The sequence below is a fragment of the Geospiza fortis genome, unplaced genomic scaffold (genome assembly GCF_000277835.1).
Source record: "Geospiza fortis unplaced genomic scaffold, GeoFor_1.0 scaffold195, whole genome shotgun sequence".
In the NCBI taxonomy this organism is placed as follows: Eukaryota; Metazoa; Chordata; class Aves; order Passeriformes; family Thraupidae; genus Geospiza; species Geospiza fortis.
Genome location: NW_005054324.1, coordinates 1,684,037 through 1,706,256, shown reverse-complemented (window position 1 = coordinate 1,706,256; position 22,220 = coordinate 1,684,037). Strand labels below are relative to the sequence as shown.

At 37.9% G+C, this 22,220-nt stretch overlaps 1 protein-coding gene across 1 annotated transcript in view; it reads right to left on the bottom strand.

The window, feature by feature from the left end:
* The window catches only part of CFTR (CF transmembrane conductance regulator), an 87,071-nt gene that overhangs the window by 41,895 nt on the left and 22,956 nt on the right, over window positions 1-22,220 (bottom strand). The window contains exons 10-16 of the mRNA XM_014306968.2: window positions 21,393-21,639; window positions 19,046-19,138; window positions 18,313-18,495; window positions 15,547-15,738; window positions 4,480-4,574; window positions 2,273-2,359; window positions 662-1,394 (exon numbers count right to left, since the gene is read on the bottom strand). Coding sequence (XP_014162443.1) covers window positions 662-1,394; window positions 2,273-2,359; window positions 4,480-4,574; window positions 15,547-15,738; window positions 18,313-18,495; window positions 19,046-19,138; window positions 21,393-21,639 — 1,630 coding nt within the window. The remainder of the gene's footprint in view (window positions 1-661; window positions 1,395-2,272; window positions 2,360-4,479; window positions 4,575-15,546; window positions 15,739-18,312; window positions 18,496-19,045; window positions 19,139-21,392; window positions 21,640-22,220) is intronic.

Here is a 22,220-nt window from a genome sequence, read left to right as displayed (position 1 = left end):
GACATCTGTTTCCACCTGGGAAACTTCCCCAGAAAATTTTCCTATCCTGAGAAAATCAGCTGTCCGTTTTGAAAATGAAAGTCGTCCATCATGACCAATTGAAACTATCAGAAAAAAAGAAATTTTGGTCCAGTTTTTGGTATAAAACTCAACCTTCTGGGGGTTTTTGCACATCCATAAAACCAGAGAAAATCAAGCTTACTCCTCCATTCATTATGTGCATCAGGACACAAGAACTAAGCAGTCTGACAAATTTATCAAATTTGATCAAATTCCAGTTTTAAAAACTGTGCTAGTACTTCAAATGTATTTTATTTTTTTCCACGAGCCTTAATGTTTCAAAGGTGAATTTTACCTAAATGCTTTAAAACAAGGTTTTTCCAAGTTATGGTTTCAAATTTTATTTTATCCTAAGTAATCTGAAAGGTAAAGAGCAGGAGAGAGAAATGAACCAAAAATAAGGCAATATAATTTTTTGAGGATTTCATTGATTTTGAGATGATACTTGAGTTTAAAAATTTTCATAGGTATTCAAAACACATATTCTGCAGAGAAATGCTGCATTAGGAAGGAAATAGTCCAGTAGAAAAACAGATGAGGAGTATATCACACTAAACCATCACCATAACCAAACCCAAGGTGAATTCAAATCAACACACACCTTCAAATCCTCTTCATTGATTTCATCAGTTATGTCCAAGATGCTGTCTCGAGACACCCGCCTGGTGTAGATATCCATCTCAGAAGACAGGTTTGTCTGAGGCACCATGGACATTTTCCGAAAGGTTGTACTTCCCTTCTTGGAGAAGTTTGGTCCGTAGTTGACAGAGGTGCTTGTCATGAGGTTGAGCACCGACTGCCTCCTGCGCCCCTGCAGCAGATGGTCAGCCTTGAGCATCCCACTCCTCAGCAGAGCCACGTCCCCCTGCTCCACGTCAGGCACCAGCGAGACCCTCCTCTCCAGCGGGTCACTGTGCCCATCCTCTATCCCATTGACCTGCACCCCATTCTTCTGCACTACTGAGAACTTCCTATTTGCATTAAGGGGGTTAATAATCACAGAGTTCTTCCTCTTGTCATTCAAATCTGATTTTTGTTTAAAAGATTGCTTCTTTATTTCATTGCGCGATCCCATGCCTTCTCCTTCAATGGAAAATCGTCGGAGAGTCTCAGTAAGGATTGAATTTCTTCTCTCTGCGCTGAACTGATCAAAAGAGTCAAATCCCATCAGCTCTGAGCTGAAGTCTGGCCGCTGACCCTGAAGTTCAGAAAATGTCCCATAGAAATAGCAGCTCCCTTCATGTAAGATTAATATTTTGTCAGCAATCTTTAAGTGTTCCAATTTTGAAGTAACCAAGATCCTCGTTTTATTCGCCATCAGCTTGCACACACAGCTGTAAAAGATGGAAGTGTGAACATTTAGACTTTTTTGTTCTCATGATTAAATGATGATTTTATCCCTTTCAATTTGCTTTTACCTGCTCTGCTTCCAGTGTGAGCAGTCTTGGGTGCTCCCTCAAACTACAAAGGAGGTGATAAAGCTGAGATGTGTAAAGGGTGAGTATTTTATTGCAGGAACCAAAAAAGAAGTAAAATGTAATCATGTTCAGGTCAACCCAAAAAGCACACTTCATCATGAAATATTTCTTTTCATCTTAGGGTTACTCAGATCTGCTGATCTGAGACTTAGGAGTATTACTCAAATTTCAAAACTTCAAAATTACAGTGGCTGAAAAGCTCATGGACAACAGTGCGTGTCCTTACTGATTTCATCAAAAGGACAAGCAAAAAGTCTCTGACTCGGGCCAACCTGCTCCAATCATCAGCAGGCTTTTTCAGGTGATTCAACATTCAGTGATTAGAAAAACAAGTCAAAATATAGCCTTATGTAAAAAATTATACTTACAAAGCAGGTAATTGCTTTAAAGTGAAAGCCTTTCTGATACAAAGGCATGTCAGATATAAAGCCACACACACTGGGAGTATGAGATTACAGCAGGCTCAATATGTTAAGATGGAAGAGGGAGCAGTAATGCTCACACCTGGCTCAGGCTTGTTCCCCACGCAGTGCATTGTCCTACTGTTAACAAAAAATACTCAAAATATATATATAATACTACAACTTAATACTATGAGAAACCCTAAAAATGAACATCCCAACAGGCATAATTTTGATCACTTCAGTATTTTTGTACTGCTATTAAAAACCCTTCATTTTATTTTGTGCTGCTTGGTGAGATTCTTAAAAACAGTCTATCAAAACATACAATACCTTTCAAATATCTCTTTTTCTGTAAAAATGTCCAAGTGTCCAAAAGGAGAATCCAGGAGGTACAAATCAGCATCTTTGTACACTGCCCTGAGCAGAAAAAAAATGGAAATGACATTAACTTTCACATCTCTTATAAATTTCAATAAATATAATTTAATAAGAGTGCCTCAAATCTTTTAGTTGATAGGCTTTCTACAGCATCCATATAGAGCTGAAGTTTAACATGAAATGTGTTTATAAGACATCTTTTAATTAAGCCTTTTTTTGCTGTAGACCACATTACAAACTAACTCAGTTTTCCATTAATTTTGGTGCAATGAAACAAAGCTGTTTTTTACACAAGTTACTCGGTGTAAAAAGAAATCTGTTTATGACCTGAATCAATCAGAGTATAATTAATAAAGAAATCCAGCCAGCTGCATTTATGTATTTTCTAAAGCATGTTAATCAGTGTGAAAATATTTAACCACCAAGAGAAAAAGCCCTCAAAATTAGCTCATTCTGTTAACAAAACTAGCGACTTTATTGAAAAATCCTCCAACACAATGGACTTCACATTTTACATTTTTATGATGTAGTGGCTGCACATCAACAAAAATTCACACTGCTCTATGTGCTTTTATCAGCAAGAAGTTTGCAGGGTTTTATTGATATAATTTGTGTATTGCACTTAGTAGCTACAAAGCTACTGGCTTTAGGGCACCAGGCCAGAAAGCTGACTCAAGTCCAGGACACTGGACACTGTGTTTTTCCCTTGGTCCTTTCTTTCCCCCAGTTGCAGGAGCAGGCAATGGCAGAGCTCTGGAAGAATGGCAAGCTCATGCAATCTCCACCTGGTTCTCATGATGGCTGGTTGATGTCACTTCTGTCACAGATTCTCATTTCACTTGGCCTTGCACAGACTACACCAGATAGGTTTATGCAGCCAGTCCAAGAACATAATGTCCAGTTTATCCGGTTTATTACCTAGGTACAACCCAGGGCTGTAAACCTAAATTTACACCCCTAACTTCTCAGAGCTTTGTCCGCAATACACACACACCTTGTAGCACACTGAGCTTGGACTCAAAAAATCTATGACAGTCACATGTAATTGTTTTAAAAATTACTGTTCTACAGCTGACAATAAATACCTAAATTCTGTGAGCCTTCAGGAAACAAGCTGTGACCATCCAAAAAGTGACAGACGTGATTATCCATAACATCTAGGAAACAGTCCATGTAAATGTTAAATTTTAAATTAGAATCTTAGTGAGATTACATGCTTTGAAAGCTTTGCCTGATCTTCCCCTTCTCTTTCCTCTTACTGCATAAACCAGAACCACCCATATGCCTCTTCAGCCTCACAAACCCATGCTGAAAGAGTCTTTATTTTAATGATCCCATCTTTTAGCGTCACTCAGACATGCACATCTTTCATGGGATGCCAGTCACTATAATGTGACTTTATTTCTACGCAGTGTTTCTGGGCATGGGAATCAACACAATTTGCACTTGGCACAAAAATAAATGGGGCCATTTACACATCAGAGCTGTCATTACTGGATTTCTCACAATAGCTAAGTGATTCTGCTGAAACACATAGCTAATTATAAGACAAACACCTCTGTTATTGTCCCGTAGACCTTCAGAATTACTTACTAACATTGGAAGGTCAAACAGACAAGGCAGTTATTCATACACACTAACTAGTCACTGCTTTCTACTTTTTTCTTATGACAGAGAGAAGCCCAAAGTGTTGGCACAAAATGTTTTGGAACATGGCTGCTTTTTTTCCCTCCATTTACCTGCAGACAAGCAGTATGTCATTGATCAACATATAAAACACTTTGAAGAAATGTCATAGCAGGGAAAGGTCCTGGAATATTTATTTATCTCTTTCTATGGGTTTCTTCAGTGCATAAAAAGCTACACTTAGAGGTCAGAATTTCCAAAGACATCTTCCATCAGGGAGGGAAAGATTCATCTTAAGTTAAGCCATAGCATTTGTCTGACATCAAACTTTTAAAATTCAGTAAATTAATATGCAGGTGTATGATAAACAAAATTGTATAGCAGAACACAGATTTATGATAGTAAAATCACGTTCCTGGTGTGTCTGGAGGATATTTATTTAGAAGGACATAGTCCACATGTATTTAAATGCTTAGTCATAATACATTCCCTATCTGTGAAACAGTGCACTACTTGAAGAGCAAAATACTCACCTTGCCAGTGAGATCCGTGCTCGTTGACCTCCACTCAGAATGATTCCACCTTCACCCAGCAGTGTATAATCTTTTTCTGGGAACTTGGAAATATCCTGTTAACAATTTTTTTAAGAGTCAGTATTTTCAATATCCAAGAAACTCAAGCTGCAGATTTGATGGAAACATAGTGTACAATTGTCTACAGACAGGTTGGACAGCAGTTGTAAAAAAAAAAAATCCCACAGAGCTTTTTTTAATTTCATTTGTTTATGTAATCAGAAATTATGATAAGAGAAGACATATCATTCTATTCCAGAAAGCAATCACAAGCTGCAAGATCTCAAGAACAAATATTTGTCTGAATAGTTAATCTCCATAAAAGCAAGGAATGTACCTTCATACAATGTCAGTCCAAGACATTAACTGCTCAAGGGTTCTGTCAAGTAATGGAAAATGCACTTGCTGCTGAAGTTAGGGAAAGCAAAAAGCAAACTCTGTTTCTGAGCTTTTCAAAACCCAGAGAAATATATACTTCAGGCAGGTTCATTTAAAAAGGCTTGACAAGCATTCCTAGCCAGGAATGCTCATGGTTTGCAAAGGGTTTGGGAACCAAGTTCCACTGCTTGAGCTGTAAGTTATTTAGAACTCATGACTGTGTTAAAAGTGAATCTTTAGCCAGGGATAAAAGCAGAAAATACCATTTCACTCTCATGAGACACAGAAAGGAGAAAAGGACACTTTTGTGTCCCACTGGCAAGCAGAAATTTTCTTGAGAGGTGTATTTAGCACTGAAATTGATGATCCATGTAAACCACAGAAATTCATGGAAATGGAGACAAGGAGAATGGCTCACGTGCCTGAAGGTTTTCTAGTTTTTCTACTTTTAGAGTTACTCCAATAAAAAAAAAATATTAATTCTGCCTTCAAGCCTTACTTGACCTACATCCATGAGCCAATACAGTGACACCACTATCACTGTGGTGGGTGTACTTTCAGCAGACTTTTCCCCAAAACACAGGCTGGATGAGCTTCCTGTGCCTTGGGGCACCCAGGCTTCCAGGGGATACAATCTCAGGGCAGTTTGCCATGCAGTGCGTGGGGATCCCTGACTGTGCCAGGAGCTCCCAGTGCCTGTGCTCCCTGCCCAGCAGCACCACGCTGCCTGTGCACACCTTCCTGCTCCCAAGGCAGGGATCCCCTGCAGCCAAGGAAGCTGACTGAGGCATCCAGTGCCAGACAAAATCAGCTCCAGTGTTCTCATGCACCTTTCATTTTCCTTTCAGTGCAGCTTCTCAGGGAAAAAAGGGTGCATGGTCTCTCAGAACCTGAGCTTCTGAGAGGGATCTTTAGGCTGTGATCTGGAAGGGGTATCCTGTCATCCTGCAGGCAGCCAAGAGGCAGGCAGGAACTCAGCTGTCTGCATGCTCTCTGCAGCACCCACAGAAATCCTACAGCTTCCACACTGGAAGGCGCATGAAGCGCTATCAGGGCAATGCTGTCTGGGATTCTAAGTTGAGCTGCTCTCTGTAAGCTCATATTTCATACAAAGACACATACAATCCGATTTTGATGGTTTATCATTCTCTGTTGAGCAACCTATTGCCATTCCAGGCCTTCAAGGTTTTGCAAAACCTTGAAATTAATTAATTAATTAATTAATTAATTAAATTCCTTCCAAAAAATGTTTCCTTTTTCCTCCCCTGCAAATTGCCCAGACCTCAGGAACAGAGTGAACAATGCTGTTCAGACTTGGAACAGTGACAGATGAAGGGTCCAGCCACTCAAGAGCTACAAATTGACTGCCTGGTCTGTCAGGAAATGGGAGATTCTTACACCTCTTTAATTTGATAATAGCATTTACTTCCTGACTTAGAGGATTCTGACATTAAAATCAAGATGCTCCTATGTATGGAAAATCTATTGCAGGTGATTTTTAAATTATTCTCACATTAACTAGTTCTTTCCCTCTCATAAATGGAGTCACACAAGCAAATCCCTGGTATTAAAATATCAGCTCAAGTATTTGCAGAAAGAGTAGGAATGTGAAAAACAGTGCCAGCAACAGTTTTAGAGAAAAATTTTCTAAATGTGACAAAATCACCTTCCTGTAAATCTTGAAGTATTTTGAGAGAACATGGGAAATTCTGGCATAAAAAGTTTTTTGGCATTTCTTTGAGACAACGTGTTTAGATCGCTTGTGGTCTCATTATGTATGCAGGAGTCATGTTGACCATCTGTAAATTTGGCCCTAACATAGGGGTTTGCATGATTAAGTATCCAGATCTCCAAGCTGATTTAAGCTGTTTCCCATTTCTACCAGTACTGCAGCCTGTAATGGTGCTGGTGCCCTTGCTGTTTCTTGATTCTACTCCTTCCCAGCATGTCTTCTCTTGCAAACAGGGTAAAATTCCAGCTCTACAGAAATTCATTCCAGGGTTCCCATTGCTTTAGAGGTTGTGGGATTTCATCAGATATATTTCTTTGCAGGTGTGTCAACATGGAATTTTAATCAGAATTTTAATGAGTTCCCCTTCTGCTCTCCTCTACCCTTCACCTCAAAATAATATATGGCATGGAGCAGACAAAGAACTTTTCAGGCTGTAATTATCATAATTAAAAAATGTTTAGTAATTTCTTTCAAAGGCGTAAACAAAGCAATGAAGTCCCATAGACACACAATGCTATTTGTTGGAACACTCATGTCCTATTGTAAAAAAGTACATAGGGCTGGTCCCAACACATCCTTGCTGTCATTTTGTGCAGGAAGTGAAATCAAGCCAGGGACAAACCTAATGTAATGATGCTGAACAGCACAAGACTCAGCATATTAATGAAATCTGAGCCAGCCACTGGATTTTCTTTAACACATCTATTTCTAAATGCTTAAATTGAGAAACAGGTTGGTAACTATTCATATATGAAAACCCCTACAGTTCCTACAGACATTAATTACTTTAGTGGATGCTTCTAATATCAGGAGCTAAAAAGTTGCACACTCAAGGAGAAGGCACCCTTTTTAATAGCTATTTGCATTTTTTGCAGTGAAAATGCCATATTCATCTACCTCAGCAGCAAAGGGATGGCACTCACAATACCTTTGGGCTTGGTAAGGAAGAATATAGCCAGGATAGGTTCAGGGTGAACGGGAAATATGATGTTGTTATTAAAAAACGAAACCTCAGAATGGACTTCACACCCCAAGTCTTTTCTGTAGAGATTAATTGTTATCAGAATAATTTGATAAATCATTAACAACAATGAAGATAATAAAGCATGACAGAAAACAATCTCTAAGAATGTCCAAAGTTACTCAAACTACTAATGCAGTTCTAATGATAGAACCTAATTATTTTGCTTATATGACTTCTTTTCTTACTTAAATTTGTCCTTAATTGTGTAGACTTTGATCATCTCTCTTCTGCCTTCTCTCATAAAAGACAAAACAGTCATGAAACTGATGGACCAGAGCAGCAGTCTTGACTGTCTGCATTTCATCTTCATTCTATTTCAGTTCTCTATTTACCTTCTGTTTTTATTATAGTCACCCCTACAGTAATCTTTATCCCCTTCCTTTTCTTCATTGACATTAACATTCCCTATGCTTTTTTTCACAGTTCCCAGAAAATCTCCCTACTCTTATTGCTACTGAAGTACTTCCTTTTTCATCATCATCATCTTTTGAATTTTTAAAGTTTTGAAATCAAGACTTGTGTTTCAGACCCATACCCACTACAGAATACTTCTATGAATTTTTAAAATATGAAGAATTTTCAATAATTTCTTGTATCTTGGCTTTTAGGTAATCAGCCTGAACATACTTGAATCCTCATTTTCCTGGGAATAAGCCAGAAAAACAGACTTATTTAAGTATTTAAAATAAGATTTTTTTAAATTTAATTTTATTTAGGTAACTCTCTTCTCTCTCCCCATGATTTTGTAAGCCAAGGCTTTTGTTAGACTTTAGATGAACCATTTATGAAGGATTTGTGATCCAAAAGCATAAGCTTGGTTTTTGTAGCAGTTTGTGACCTCAAACAGAGTGTCAGGCTCACCCAGAACTCAGAGAAATGCTGGCAAAACTTGCTTTCTCCATAGCAAAATATTTCCATGGAACAGATTTTAGAAATGTGAAGTAGTCAGTGCACTGCACGTGGGTAGGTTAAATGCAGGGTAAGAGAAGTAAACATGATTCCAGAAAAGCCACAGAAGATAGGACAGCATCCAAGGTAATCAGTCCAGAGCCCTGTACCTAAGACAGGGAAAGGGATGGGGAGACCTGTGTTTACTGAAACAGTTTTTTAAACTAAATTATATCAAAAGAGAACATTGCAGGGGGGATTCTGTTATACATATTTATGTGATCACTGATAAACTTCTTGAAGTTGTGCGTTTGGAAGTTTGTCTCTAATCAAGATGTTCCTCTGCTATAAAGAACCTGTGCTAGCCTCTTAACTTCCAGTTCACCCAGAAAACTCACTGTCTGCAGCTTCACAGCTGATCTGCCCATGATTTTGGGCCACAGATAAGAATTTCAGTTAGAGGATTCTGTGTAGGCCAGCAGACCACACCAGTGAGGGATGGAAAAAGCAAAGGCAGCCAGCTTTGGGGCCACGTGTCTGGGGTGCAGCGCTGGTAGTGGGAGGTTTGACATGGTGCTGACAACACCCAGGTTGTGGGATCAACCCCCAGATGGCCTTAAGAGCTGGACCTGGTGGTCACTGTGGGTCCCTTCCAGCTCAGGATATTCTGTGAATCTGTGACGTATTACATAGACTTTCTGCCTGAAAGAGGCATTTATTCTCTTTTAGCTGTTTATATTAGGATGTGATAAACTTTACCTTGACATGCCAGAGGCTCTCCCCAGCTGTGAAGACAGGTTAAGCCACTTGCTCTCACATAATTTACGCCATAGACATGTACCTGATTAGATAACCAAGCTGCCATTTAATACCCTCTGTTAGAGAATTACATACCACAAAGCACTCTGTTCCACAGCTGAACCCTTTATTGTTCTTCTCTTCCACACAGTTTGTAATCTGCCCATTTCCCTTGTGAAAACGAGGTTCAAAATCACAGCACAAAGTATTTCACTCACTGACACAACTTCTCAACACCTACTGATTTAGTCGTGTGACCAAAAACAAACAAACAAAAAACCAAAACACCACCTAACCAACCAAACAAAAACCAACCCAAAATCAGCACAGATAAAAGGAGCTGGAGCAGTACATGGGATGCAAGGATTTGTTTCTGTTTTGGAGCATTCTTAGCACTGCAGTGAACTTCTCCCCCCAGGGTGGATTCCATCCTTTGCAAGGAGATGTTGAACACATGGGAACACAAACCTGGGCTTGGGCTATTGAGTGTCTCTTTCTATAGTTAATCTCTTCACAATCTAGTTATTAGATGAAAATTAATCTCCTGCACTCCCAGTAAACCCAGCTCAACACCCTGCAGAATCTGACCACAAACTTCTTTTATACTATTCTAGAATTTCATTTCACATGGAAACGCCTCCTGTATTTGCATGCCATGTTAAACATTACATTTATGAGCAGCTGGTGTCTCTCAAATCAGAGCATGTGTTTACTTAGAGAGTGCTAATCTCTCAAAGGTAGCTTGCCATTATGTGTTTATGGACTCTTAAGTAACTATTGAAGGATCACATGAATTAACTAGGTGGAAAACTCTCTATCTTACATAACAAGAAGGTAAAACTGAAAGTTATGGAAGTATGACTTCAAAACTCATGAACTACTGGACCCACTCAAATGTGATAGGATGCTTGTTAATTTTTAAACACGAATAACTCTAACAGGCCTGCTTCTGTAGTCTTGACTGGAGGAATGCCTCCTCTTAGGATGAGTTTGTTCAATGTTGAAACATTTATACATGAAAATTCCTGTTTCAACTGTCCAGAGGTTTTACCTTCTTAACTTTTCAAGTTATTACTTAAGTTACTACTTACTGTGATAAAATCAAACAAAAATCCAATACCCTACATATAGCAGACTATTAATGCTGATGTTTCAATCTAAAAATATCTAAATTTCTGAAAACCAAGGTCACATTCTTTTCCCATTTCTCATAACATGAGTAAAAAGGATTTTTCAAACCCACATATCACCTACAAATTAAATCCTACAAATTTCAATTTATATTCATGTTATCTCTGCCATTACATTAATACAACCTCCAATTAATAGAATCCTTAGGGAAGTCACATTTTTAGAATTACTTCAGATTTAGTGGCAAGTTTCCACAGACATAAAAACTCTGGAAGTTCACATCTCTCAGTGGAAGAATTTCCATCTCTCTGGAACTCTACATCTCTCAAGTATACTTTTACAGTGTATTTGATCTTGATGTGTTTAGCAAAAGTTCAGTCTCTCTTGCTACGATTTTTATTATGAATGTGATGAAAGGTACTTGATAAAAAGGGAAGACCACTTTGTCAAAAGTGCTACTGAGGCAGCAGCAATTCATTTTATCTTACTTTTTGAGTTCCTTTAAACTGCCTGTGGGCACTGCCTTTAGAAAATGTGCTCAGAATCCATACCAATTACATCTTGTCTACTCTTTATTATAGCATGACAATATAAGACTTCAGAGGTAATAGATATGAGGGAACACCTGCAAACTCAAAAGTACTCTTACTAAAACAATTCATTTCAAAAAAGCTCCTAAATAAAGGACAAATTGTAAGGACTACTGATCCGTGCTGGAATGGTTTAACCTAGGAGGTTAAAACCTTCACCTTCTTATTTGCTTACTGGGACCTTAATTTTAGAGAGTCTATTAAATTAGGCATGCATCCTGCTTTCTTGCTTGCTAAAATAATCACTGTTTCTCAAGAAAAGGAAAAGAGAGAAAGAAGGTAGTAGAGAAGGAACAGGTAGCCCTTTTCCTATGCATCTTGAAAACTTTTTACTATGATGTTCTGCAGAATGTGTCATGTAATTTAAATGCATTGGCATTCCCTTGAGTTCAGCATCACACAAAAATCTGGGCAATGTCCACACACATCTCGTTGCAGTCATATTCAGTGTGTGCCAGGCATTCAGAAATAAATTTTTGCCAATAAGACTGTTTCTTTTGGCTGTCAAGAACATTAATCAAACTCTTAATTATAGTCCCTTTATCTCAACTCCAAAGCACTTATTTTTGCTCTTTCACCTTTTACCTGTGCATGTTTTACTGCTTTTCTCTTAACCTCTTCTCATTTACAAACTGCAGTAATGAAAACAACATTGTAAAACATTATTTTAACTCTTGTGATGCCCTAATTACTTTCAAAGGGAAAATATAATCAGAAAATGTAATTGTAATCAAGTTCTTAATCATTTTACACATATAAAACAGGCTACACTACCATAAAAAATATACGTAAAAAGATACGTTTAAAAAGTATCCTAGGCATACTTTCACTGATGCACAGAGATGCAGCTGAGAACCCTTCTCATGATTCTTTCGTATTATGTACTGTACAGTGACACCCTGAAATGATGAGTGGAACTTAGATCTGACAAACTTCCCTCACTGAGCCTTCAACACGTGACTGTCTTTCACTATGGATCATTTCAGCAGCTCGGATCTCATGCACTCAGGCTGGCTTGCACTGTGCTGTCCCTTGCCCTTGCTCTCCCCATGTGCCAGAGAACAGTACAGAGAAGAGCAGTGAGGACCAGGGGCCATGAATGAAACCTGTGACACTGCCCTGCTGTCACATGTGTCATCCAGTGGGACCACACTCCGAGGAGCACCATTTAAACACATCCTTCCCACACGTGGACTCACAAAACCGTATCCAGTGTAGGAGAATTCCCTGCCCATCAGTCACACAGCTGTGTCAGGGGCACTGGGTGGGACAACAGCCACGCTGTGCACGAGAAAGAAGGCTACTTGAGAGACGTGTACACACTAATTAAGCTTGTGACCTCAGGCACAGACTGACATCCTAGTGCATTTTGCCCTACGCAAACACACTTTGTCAAACTATCTTGGCATAGCATTTCTGAGGTGTGCAGATCTCCAATACAGCACAACAATTTTCTTCTTAATCTTCATCTATCTTCTGTTTCACAGTACCTCATGAACAGGTATAATGGCAGAGCTATAATGGAGGGTAGGTGAATTGCATCTAGACATAAAGATTAAGAAGCTGAAGGGAGAAATCCATTAAGAAAGTTAAGGAAGTACAAATGTAGCTACCTGAACTACTTGGAAAAAAAAAGTCCCATTTCACTGCTCTAGATTCCTATAAACTTATTTAAGCTTAGAAAAGAAATAAAAGAAAATCCTTTTGTTGCTCATAGTTTTACTTCTTTTTGGTAATATTTTTTGTGATTAATCAAAATTACCTGGAGAAGAAATAATCTCTTTAACCTTCCTTTTGATGGTTCCATACACAAATAGAACAAAATGCAAAGCTGTGAGAACATCTTTTAGAGCAACATAAAAAATTCTTCCCTTCCAGACAAGCAAACCTGTTGTTTAGATAATGGCTAACATAACCAGGTTTTCCATTCTCTACAACTTCACAGAATCTAACATAAGACATATTTTAACTTCTGAATAAAGATCTGATTTCACATACAGGGAAAATTCTATCCTTGGACATCTAAAAATATGGAAAACTCTGGGAAATATTTACTTGCGCTTTCCATCTTTCATAGTTGCTTAGAGAAAAATTTACTTTGCATATTTAGCAACTCTAAAGAGGCTCTAAGTGATACCTCCTTAGTAAATTAATTACATACCAAATCAAAAAAGTCAGGCAGGAGAATGTAGCACTGAATTATGTGAAAATTCTCATGCACCCCAAATTATATAAGTTACATTTCTCTAATACCATTTCCATATCTCTATAGACCTAAAACAAAGTGGAGACACCTTGTGTGACATCACTTCAGCATCCTGTCCTGCAGCAGACAAGAACAGGCTTCCCTGTGTGCCTGGAAGCCTCAAACCCCTGTAAATGGGCTTTAACAGGACCCACATAGAGTGGCCTGCAGTATTTCGTTGGCACTAATAAAGAAGGAGGAGAAAAGACATCAAATTTACAAGCTGGACTAGATCTTCAGTTTTCTTCCTCTATAGGTTGATGGTGAAAATGGCAAAGTTAAAAGGGCACTTCACAGGTATATTACTTTTTACCCCACTAACACATTTATTTGCCCACTGGGTCAAAGAAGATGTCTTTGTATCCCAAAAGCATTTTGGTGAGTATAGAGCTTGGAAATAAATGTGACTTAGCTATTGTTAAGATCTCTGTATTAACTCACTTGGAGCATATGCACAGTAAGGAAATAAACTCTTTTATCACCAATCCTTGGTTTCTCAAGGGCTCCACATAAGAACTGGACTCAGCAGGCCTGTTTTCAGGTGGAATATATAACTACCTAGGAAGGTTGCAGAGAAGGGGGCAGGGTGAACTCGGGCAAAACTCCCCTGGTTTTTTCTTTCTGAAGAATGAGAACAAACACCCACAGATGAACACCAATGCAAAGCACTAATATAATAAATCCCTAAAAAGTCACACTTGGGAAAAAACAGGGAATTAATATTTGAAATCCATCCTTCAATCTGCCATATTGAGTCTTGTTTGGTAACTAATTCATGAAAGCTAACAAGACAAGAAAGCATAATAATAGCAATAAGGTAATGCATTTGGCTTTCTTCCAGACTATTCTGCCTTCTCTTCAGGGCAGCCCAATTTACTTAGTCCAGGAGGAAAAAAAAGCATAAGTATCAGACCTGATCTCAAATAATAAGCCCTGCTAGGAGGTGAAGCATATCATTCTGCACAGAGCTGCACCAACACAGATCAAAGCTGGCTTGATTGAGCCTGCCTGGAGAGAAAAGGAGCTGCAGCCTGCTGAGACACTGAGCCATGCCTCGAGCACGAGGACCCCAAGTGTGCCACCAGCACTGAGCCACTGAGCCACCAGCAGCCACCTGCTGCTCCAGGAAGGGCCTGCCTTGGGAAACCTCCTTGAGTGAGAGCAGGTTTGAACTGCTGAAGTCAGCTTTCTTGGAGCTTTGGCATTAATTAGAACTTTCACAGCCGCGGTTAAGGACAGCTCTACAGAAAGCCTGACACAGAAGTTATTAATTCTCCTGTCTTCAGGAGCTTCCCAAGAGATTTCCAGCAAACCAAATCAAAAATCCAAACATAAGCTGAAATGGCCAGAAACATACAGGGAAATATTGCTTTATTGCTTTAATGACATGAAATGCAGTAGTAAACTTATTTTTAAGCAGACTGGCTACAGTTTCTTGCTTGACTGGTGCTAAGGAAAAATATGTTTCACTGTGTGGCCTAAAGAAAAATCCTGTTCAGCACAGTTAAATATTTACTGGTTTTATTTGTGTATTACAGACAAAATCTTAACCCATAGCAGATTTTGCAAAGATCTCAAGTGCTGGCTCCTTTTGTGTCTTGCCACGTGTAAAATATATTTCGCTATACTACTCTCTGTCAACATCAAACACATTTTAATGTGATTGTACTCATTGTGGGCTACATGTCACATAAGGATCAATCCTGCAGTTATTTCCAGTCTAAGAACTTTTAGTGTATACACAGAAAAAATCCCAAATTTAGTCAAGATTTTCTACTAAATAATTCAGATTTCTACCACAACGTTCCAGTTATCCTTGCAGCCATTTTTAAAATGCAAAAGAAGGGAGAAAAATGGTTTAATTTCCAAAACTGTAAGGAAAACTTCTTTAGGTGGAAGATATATGACAAGAAAATTTAGGAATAATGTATTTGTACATAATTTCTTCAGCATCAGTGTGTTTACTCAGGTTTTTAACTAGCAAGGAAGGTTGAGAAGGCAGACACAATATAATATCAGAGCCAGCTTATCCAGCTTCTGTTGTGTAAACTATCAGAGCTGTCAGTGTATCTCCCAGGCAGCTGGCAACAAGGTGACTTGCAAGTCCACAAAATTGGGATGTCAAGATGAGTTCCTTAAGTATCAGAATTTCTCACTTGCTTTAAGCCCCATTCCCATACTTTTTAATTGGGGTTTTTCCCTTGGGTGGGGTCACAGGTCTTAGAAGCCCTAGATGACTAACCTCTTCTAGTTGGCAGGCTTTGATGACACTCCTGTACCGGTATTCATCATAGGATACACCAAAAATTATGTTCTCCTTTATTGTTCCAGGCATGATCCAGGAGACTTGAGGTGAAAAGGATATCCTTCCACTGTGTTTAATTTTACCCTGAGAAGGCTCCAATTCTCCCATTATCAACATCAGAAGAGAAGTCTGAAAAAACATGAACACTTTATTAATACATCAGAGATCTGTACAACAAAAAGAAATGTTGCACATAGTGAGAGTCACTCTGCTAAGTCACTTAAATGACATTTGTCTCATCAAGAGCGTCTCTGTGCAAACTGAAATTAGTGGAGATTTTCTTGATATGTGTGATTCTGAAAGGCCTCTAATATAAGAGAAACAATTTAAAAAATAATAAAAATTGTGTAAGATATCTTGTAAATAAGGCATGCTTCTGCAAAAGTATATCATTTTAATGAAGCTATCAATAATCTCACAAGGTAAAAATCTATCTGTGAAACACATACAGACATAAGGTACTAGTATTTATAGAGAATTCTATTTGATTTTCACATTATCAGTGACTATTTTGCTTGCTCTTTTTACAACATAATTAATGTTTATAATTTTGCTAGTGCTTATAAGTATTTTATCTGTATTGCCTTGAAAAATGCAATTTCTCTGTGTAAGTATATACAATTGCTCAGTATGGTCTGAATTTTCCTCTGTAACTGTTAACTCATTTACGTGAATGCATGACCTAAGTATATTTACTATTTCCCTTCATAAAAGGATTGATTGCAATTTCAGTACTGACATGTTATAATTTCAAAGTTAATCAGTAGCTTGTAGTAACCTTGTCACACATCATTGGCTACTAGATCAAAGAATGGAATTGAGAAATACACGGAAAAATTTGTTACAGATCCATTGCAGTGGTGTTCTTATCACTGATAAACAGTCAACAAAGTTGGGACGTAACAGCCAAAGATCTAAAAAATCTGTCTAAGTCACAGTTTCATGCTGTCAAGCCCAGAAATCCTTTTGTAAGTTATACAATATACTGGGGGAGTCTTCTCATGAGATTCCTTCCCTTATACCAGAATGTGACTTTTCCAAAATGCTGAGTAAGAAGTTCCCAACCTTGCAAAGGACACCTGTTTGGTAGGTTTTGTACGCGTGATTTTAAATCACTGCATCTTGTGCCGTATAACACAAATCAAAAAACAAAACAAAACTGAAACAAACTCCATCTAATACTGAAGCAATATTAAACAGCTGATGTCAGGCTTCATACCTGTTATAGATTAAATAGTTAATAAAGATAAAATTGTGCAGTCTGTTTCACAGGCCTGACAATTCCTGGACTATACGGTAAGAGCCTCAAGCACAATGAAGGAATCCTTACATTAAGAATGTGTAAAGGAAGGGCAGCATTTTTTGGGGGGTGGTGGGTGGAAGGTGAACCTTATTTTTTTACTTTTATAATATTAACATTTTTAGTTAATATTATAAGGCTTTTGTTTTTATTGCCTTGGAAAGTGCAAATTTTTTGTATGCATATACTCATATAGACTGTTCAGTGTAATCTGAATTTTCCTCAATTTCCTATGTAGCAGATTAAAGGAGCTATAGCTACATCCTTCAGCATTTTCTAGTTCACATTTCTACATTACAATTACCAGCAATAGCAATAAACTATTCTGCTAATTCAGAAATATCACACTAACATGCGCCTTAACACATCTTCTTGAGGACAATCTCATATTCTGAGTCCCTTGCCCTCTCTTGTGGGATCATTAATGAAAAATAAGAAGCCTTGATCATACTGAAATTGATGGGTCCTTTGTCATTGACTCCAACAGACCAAAGATACAAGTAAAAGAAATTTTCACCTATAATTTATTAAACAGGATAAGCATAATGAACCTTTGTTTTAACTTTCACATTTCCTCAAAAAACGCAGTGAAGATGAAAGACTCATCAAGACTCATCTAATTACTTGCTGTTCAAAGATAATAAGAGTATCACAGTTCAACTCATTTTGTATTAATGATGTTAATTGGATGTGTCATCTGCAAACTAAATGCATTTATAACATTTTGGGGTAGTAAAATGATGAATACTCTAAACCACAACTTTTCACAGGAAACCACCAGTTTCAGCAGCATCTCCCCTGCCTCTCATGAGGGTCTCAGGAAGCCCAAGTGAGGCACTATAGGAACCAGAGCTGAGTGATCAGAGACACCACAAGTCCAGGGCACACACACCTGGCTATATTCCTGTCAGTCTTGTCAAGTTACAAACCACCTTGTGTTCAGTTTTTTCCTTAAAATGTTAGCAAGGCAGGGGAAAAATGCTTTCTAGCACACGAGCCATCAGTATATCTATTCTATATTCTTCATTTTTTTAAAGGCCAGGAGATTCTCACCATGTGCCTAACTTTAAGTTTCAGTATGCATTACTCCGGTAAAATTTCCTTTTACTTCCAATGGGGAAAACATTTTTTCATTAAATTGCTATTTCCTTATAATTCTGTAACCTTCTATTACAAAAAATATCCAGCAAACTCTATCTCAGAGTGACCACGGTATAAAACTTCAAGCAACTATTTCAGTGAAACTTGCAGATTATCCATACTTTTTCCTGCAGCCATTATTTCTGCAGCAAGCACAGGATAGCAGGAATACAGTAAAAATAGAGGTAACAATACAGGTAACAACACAATAGTATTCCTTATAGTTATTAGGACTCTAATTGAACCAGCAGAAACAGAAATACCTTGCCTGCTCCAGTAGATCCAGAAACAGCCAATAGCTGCCCCTTCTCAATCTTGAAATTTATATCCTGAAGAACAGGAGAGGCATGAAGGGGAAAATTATTGAAGAAGACATTGCTGTCAGTGCTAGGAGCTTTGCTGTTGTTGTTTTCCTGGTTTGCTTTTACAAATAGCTCTCCAATTCCCTGCAACATACATGGATATATATTTGATGTACATAAAAAATAAATAAAGCATGCATATACAGAGTATACATGTACAGATACACATCATGTATATCATACTATAGTTTTAGGAAAACATATGAACTTTATTTTCTCATGTTACTTTTCCTATCAATAAAATACTGATTATATTATTGAATATATTTTTTAATTTATGTATTGGACTTATGCCAAATTTGTGGACACAAACAAAATTTGCTTATCATAGAACTGTTTTCCAATGTTTATACATGACATAGCCTGATCCTGTTTTCAGGCTGGCCAAAGTCAGTAATAACTACTTATTACAGGCCTTAACACTTATTAATAGATTTCTTCCCAAGTTTCTCAGTGTGTATAATTTGATATCATGCATTACTTACGTGCTACATATTCCTTACCTGCTGAAAGCTGAAGCTATTAAAATGAAAGATTGTAGGGTGCTCTTTTTAGAGAGTGTCATAGCAAATATTTAAAAAATATTATATATATACACTCTGTGTTTTAATATAGTTTGGGTAAAAGTACCAACCTCATCCCAAAAAGCTGTTACTTTGTCCAGCTCAACCCCAGTGGTTGTTAGATTATACTCCAGAGCTTTATATTCTTTTTTCAGCAAGAAATCCTAGAAACACCATGAAAGCAGATGAAATAGTAAGGGACAAGGTCATATTGCACAAAGCAGTCTATATTTGCCTACACAGAGCACTAATATTTCTGGTGGAACTTTTGCATCATAGTACTTTCAGCAAGAGGTATAAATACAAATTATACAATATTTTTGGATGCAGAAGGAAATGTTTTTGAAACTACCAATTCTTTGATTGCTAGTGAAAACATAGCCATAAAGGTATTTGGTTCTGATTTAGAAAGAATATTGAAACTTGGCACTTGTTTTGCCTTCAGGACTTGTATCTGGCAAGATCATCCCTCTGAGTTTAACTCTTTGCAAATGAAGCTTTGGTTTTGGAGTATGATGTGGAAGGTTGCACTCTGGTAAACAGTGAAACAAAGCAGCTACATGTTGGTATCTCTCTTTTCCAAAACTGCAAGAGTTTAAAAGAGTTGGAATGATCTTTCCAGCAACAAAAATAAAAGGCAGATAATGATCCTGGCAAGTGCAGCACTGATGCAGTGTAATTTCAAATGACACAAGTTAGCAACCTGCTGCTTGTGTTGCCTTTTGGGATAGCATTAGGAAATAAGAGTAAGGCTGTGATAATGTAGGAAAGGCAGCCTCTCTAGTCCATTATTTTATTAAGGTTATATAGTCTGTAGATATTGTCTCCTCCAAATTCTACTTCTTTAAATTATATGGAAGCAAATAGATCTACATGGGCAATACAATGGAAGACCTCAGCAGACTTATGGGGAAATCAGTTCCCAGCAGTACACTTGCAAATTTCCCAGGTAGAACAAGAAGGGGGGCTCTGTTGGCATAACAGTTAGGCAGCTGATTGAAAGGGCAGGAACTGAAAAAACTGGAAGGCATGACACACATGATTTATTAAAAAAAAAAGCTTTCATAACAAGTGGGTCATCCAGTGGAGCTCCTGTAGCAGTGATAGTCAGAGAGAGCACACTGATTCTGAAATGTCATGGTCTAAAAAACATGTGATAATACAATAACCCAGGGGACATACCTGGCCCAGTCAACTCTCTAAACTGATGTGGAAATTAAATCAGAGAGGTGTGTGAATGGCTTATTATTCTTATTTATGTTTCTCAAGACTGGTAAAGGGCTTTGGTGTTCTGGGACTCTTTCCTGTCTGTCTATGGGGACTGTACTGAACCTGCCACAAAGAGATGATTATTTATGGATTCTGAAGCACCCATTTGCTAATATCTCCAAAGACAAGCATTCAGTGAAGTGAGGGCAATGATGTGACAAGCCAGCTTGTCAGTCCTGTGACTGTGTCCAGGGCACTGGACACACTCTTCCAGGAAACAGGAGAGACAGGATACTTCCACTGATGCCTAGGGAATTTGAGAGCTCAAGGAAAGCCTATAATGGAACCTAACAAAGCAGCCTTCTGAATGTCAAATGGAAAGGTTTATGGCTAGATTTCTTGAATTTTCTGCCCAGTTGAAAATCATAAAAATCCTACACCTATTTCTTATTCTAGACTGAGGTTCAGACATCTGATTAAGAGCTTTAGGTTCTGTATTAGTTATTTTTATCCCACTACAAATGATAAAATCTATGTTCTACAAAAAACTCCACATCTATAAATATGCAATGAAAAAGGTCCAAGATTTCACCCCAAATAGTGTAAGAATTCTCTTCCTAGGGAGTAATTTCGCAACAGCAGGCAAAAAATATAGAGTTAATGAGAATCCACCCTGATGTTACTCTGCAGATAAGCCTCTCATGCTGGTACATGAGCAATTGATCCCAGTAGATAAGGTGGGTAATAATTATTTTACTTTTATGCAAATAATTATTTGCATAAAATGCACAATCTCCTGCTGTTGTTGTCACAAATGTCCAGAAAAAGAAGATCTGTGACTGCAGCTCCTGGAAGCCATGCTATATAAAACATGTACTAATTTTGAACTTCCTTTTCTGAAGGAAAAACATCTCTTAAGCACCACAAGTCATGATTTTATTAAGTTTCTTGTTCTGCCATGAGGATAACTAACTAAATGTCATGGTTTAAAAAAAAAAGCAGCAAGCTGGTGTCATGAGACTTATGTGGTTATGCTGCCTGGGGAACAATATCAAGATTTATAATGACACTTCATGGTGTTTAGTCAAAGCAACATATATTCAAAAAGTCTGCATAGAGGCTGTGTGCTTTTGCTGATCAGCTGACAAGATAACACGATATGAAGAATTAGCTTACGTACTTGGGAAGATTTTAGTCTATGCACTGTACCTGTATTTTGTTTATTGCTCCAATAGAGTCATACCAGGTCTGCACAGAGCCGGGAAACTGCCTGGTCACTGTCATTCGAAGAACAATGCAGAAGGAAATGGTGGTGAATATTTTTCGGAGAGTAATTCCTTTAATCACAGCATACGGAAGCACAGCCAAGAACACCACAAAAAAGCCTGAGAAGAAGAAGGCTGAGCTGTTGAAATATCTCACATAAGCAGCTTTTCGGGTAAGCTTCAGTTCAGTTCTGTTAAAAAAGAATAAAATTAAAAAGTACAAATAATTAGCGTAGGATTTCACAGTTCACAGCTTACAAATATTTTGGATGGTACTGTTGGCATAACAATTAACTCAGAGGCTCACTCATCCTCCTTCTTTCTAGAATTGCAACTAAAAAGCAAGACTCCAAACTATTTCTGGGCCTAAAATATCATTAGAGTCAAATTTTGATATCAATGTTCAGAGATGTCAGACAAAGTAACAATAATCTGTCATGATTTACATACTGAATAAGCCACAAGCCTCTACAATTCCTGGCACAACCAGCCTCAAGCATCTAACACTGTAGTACGTGATGTACTCCCAGAAGCATCATCCCATACTCATTTAGATGCATAACTCCTATAGAAAAAAGATACTTTGAAATGTCAGATTTGCTATATGTTACCTTAAAATAGACAATCTGATTATAAGGTCATTTTCTTTTCCATGGCAAGCTACTAATGGCTTTGAATTAGGATACCACTTAACCTCAGCTTCAAGAGGTGGAAGGCAGGGAGTCTGCTCTCCACCCTCTTTTCTCCATGGAAGCTCACTCTACAGAGAAGC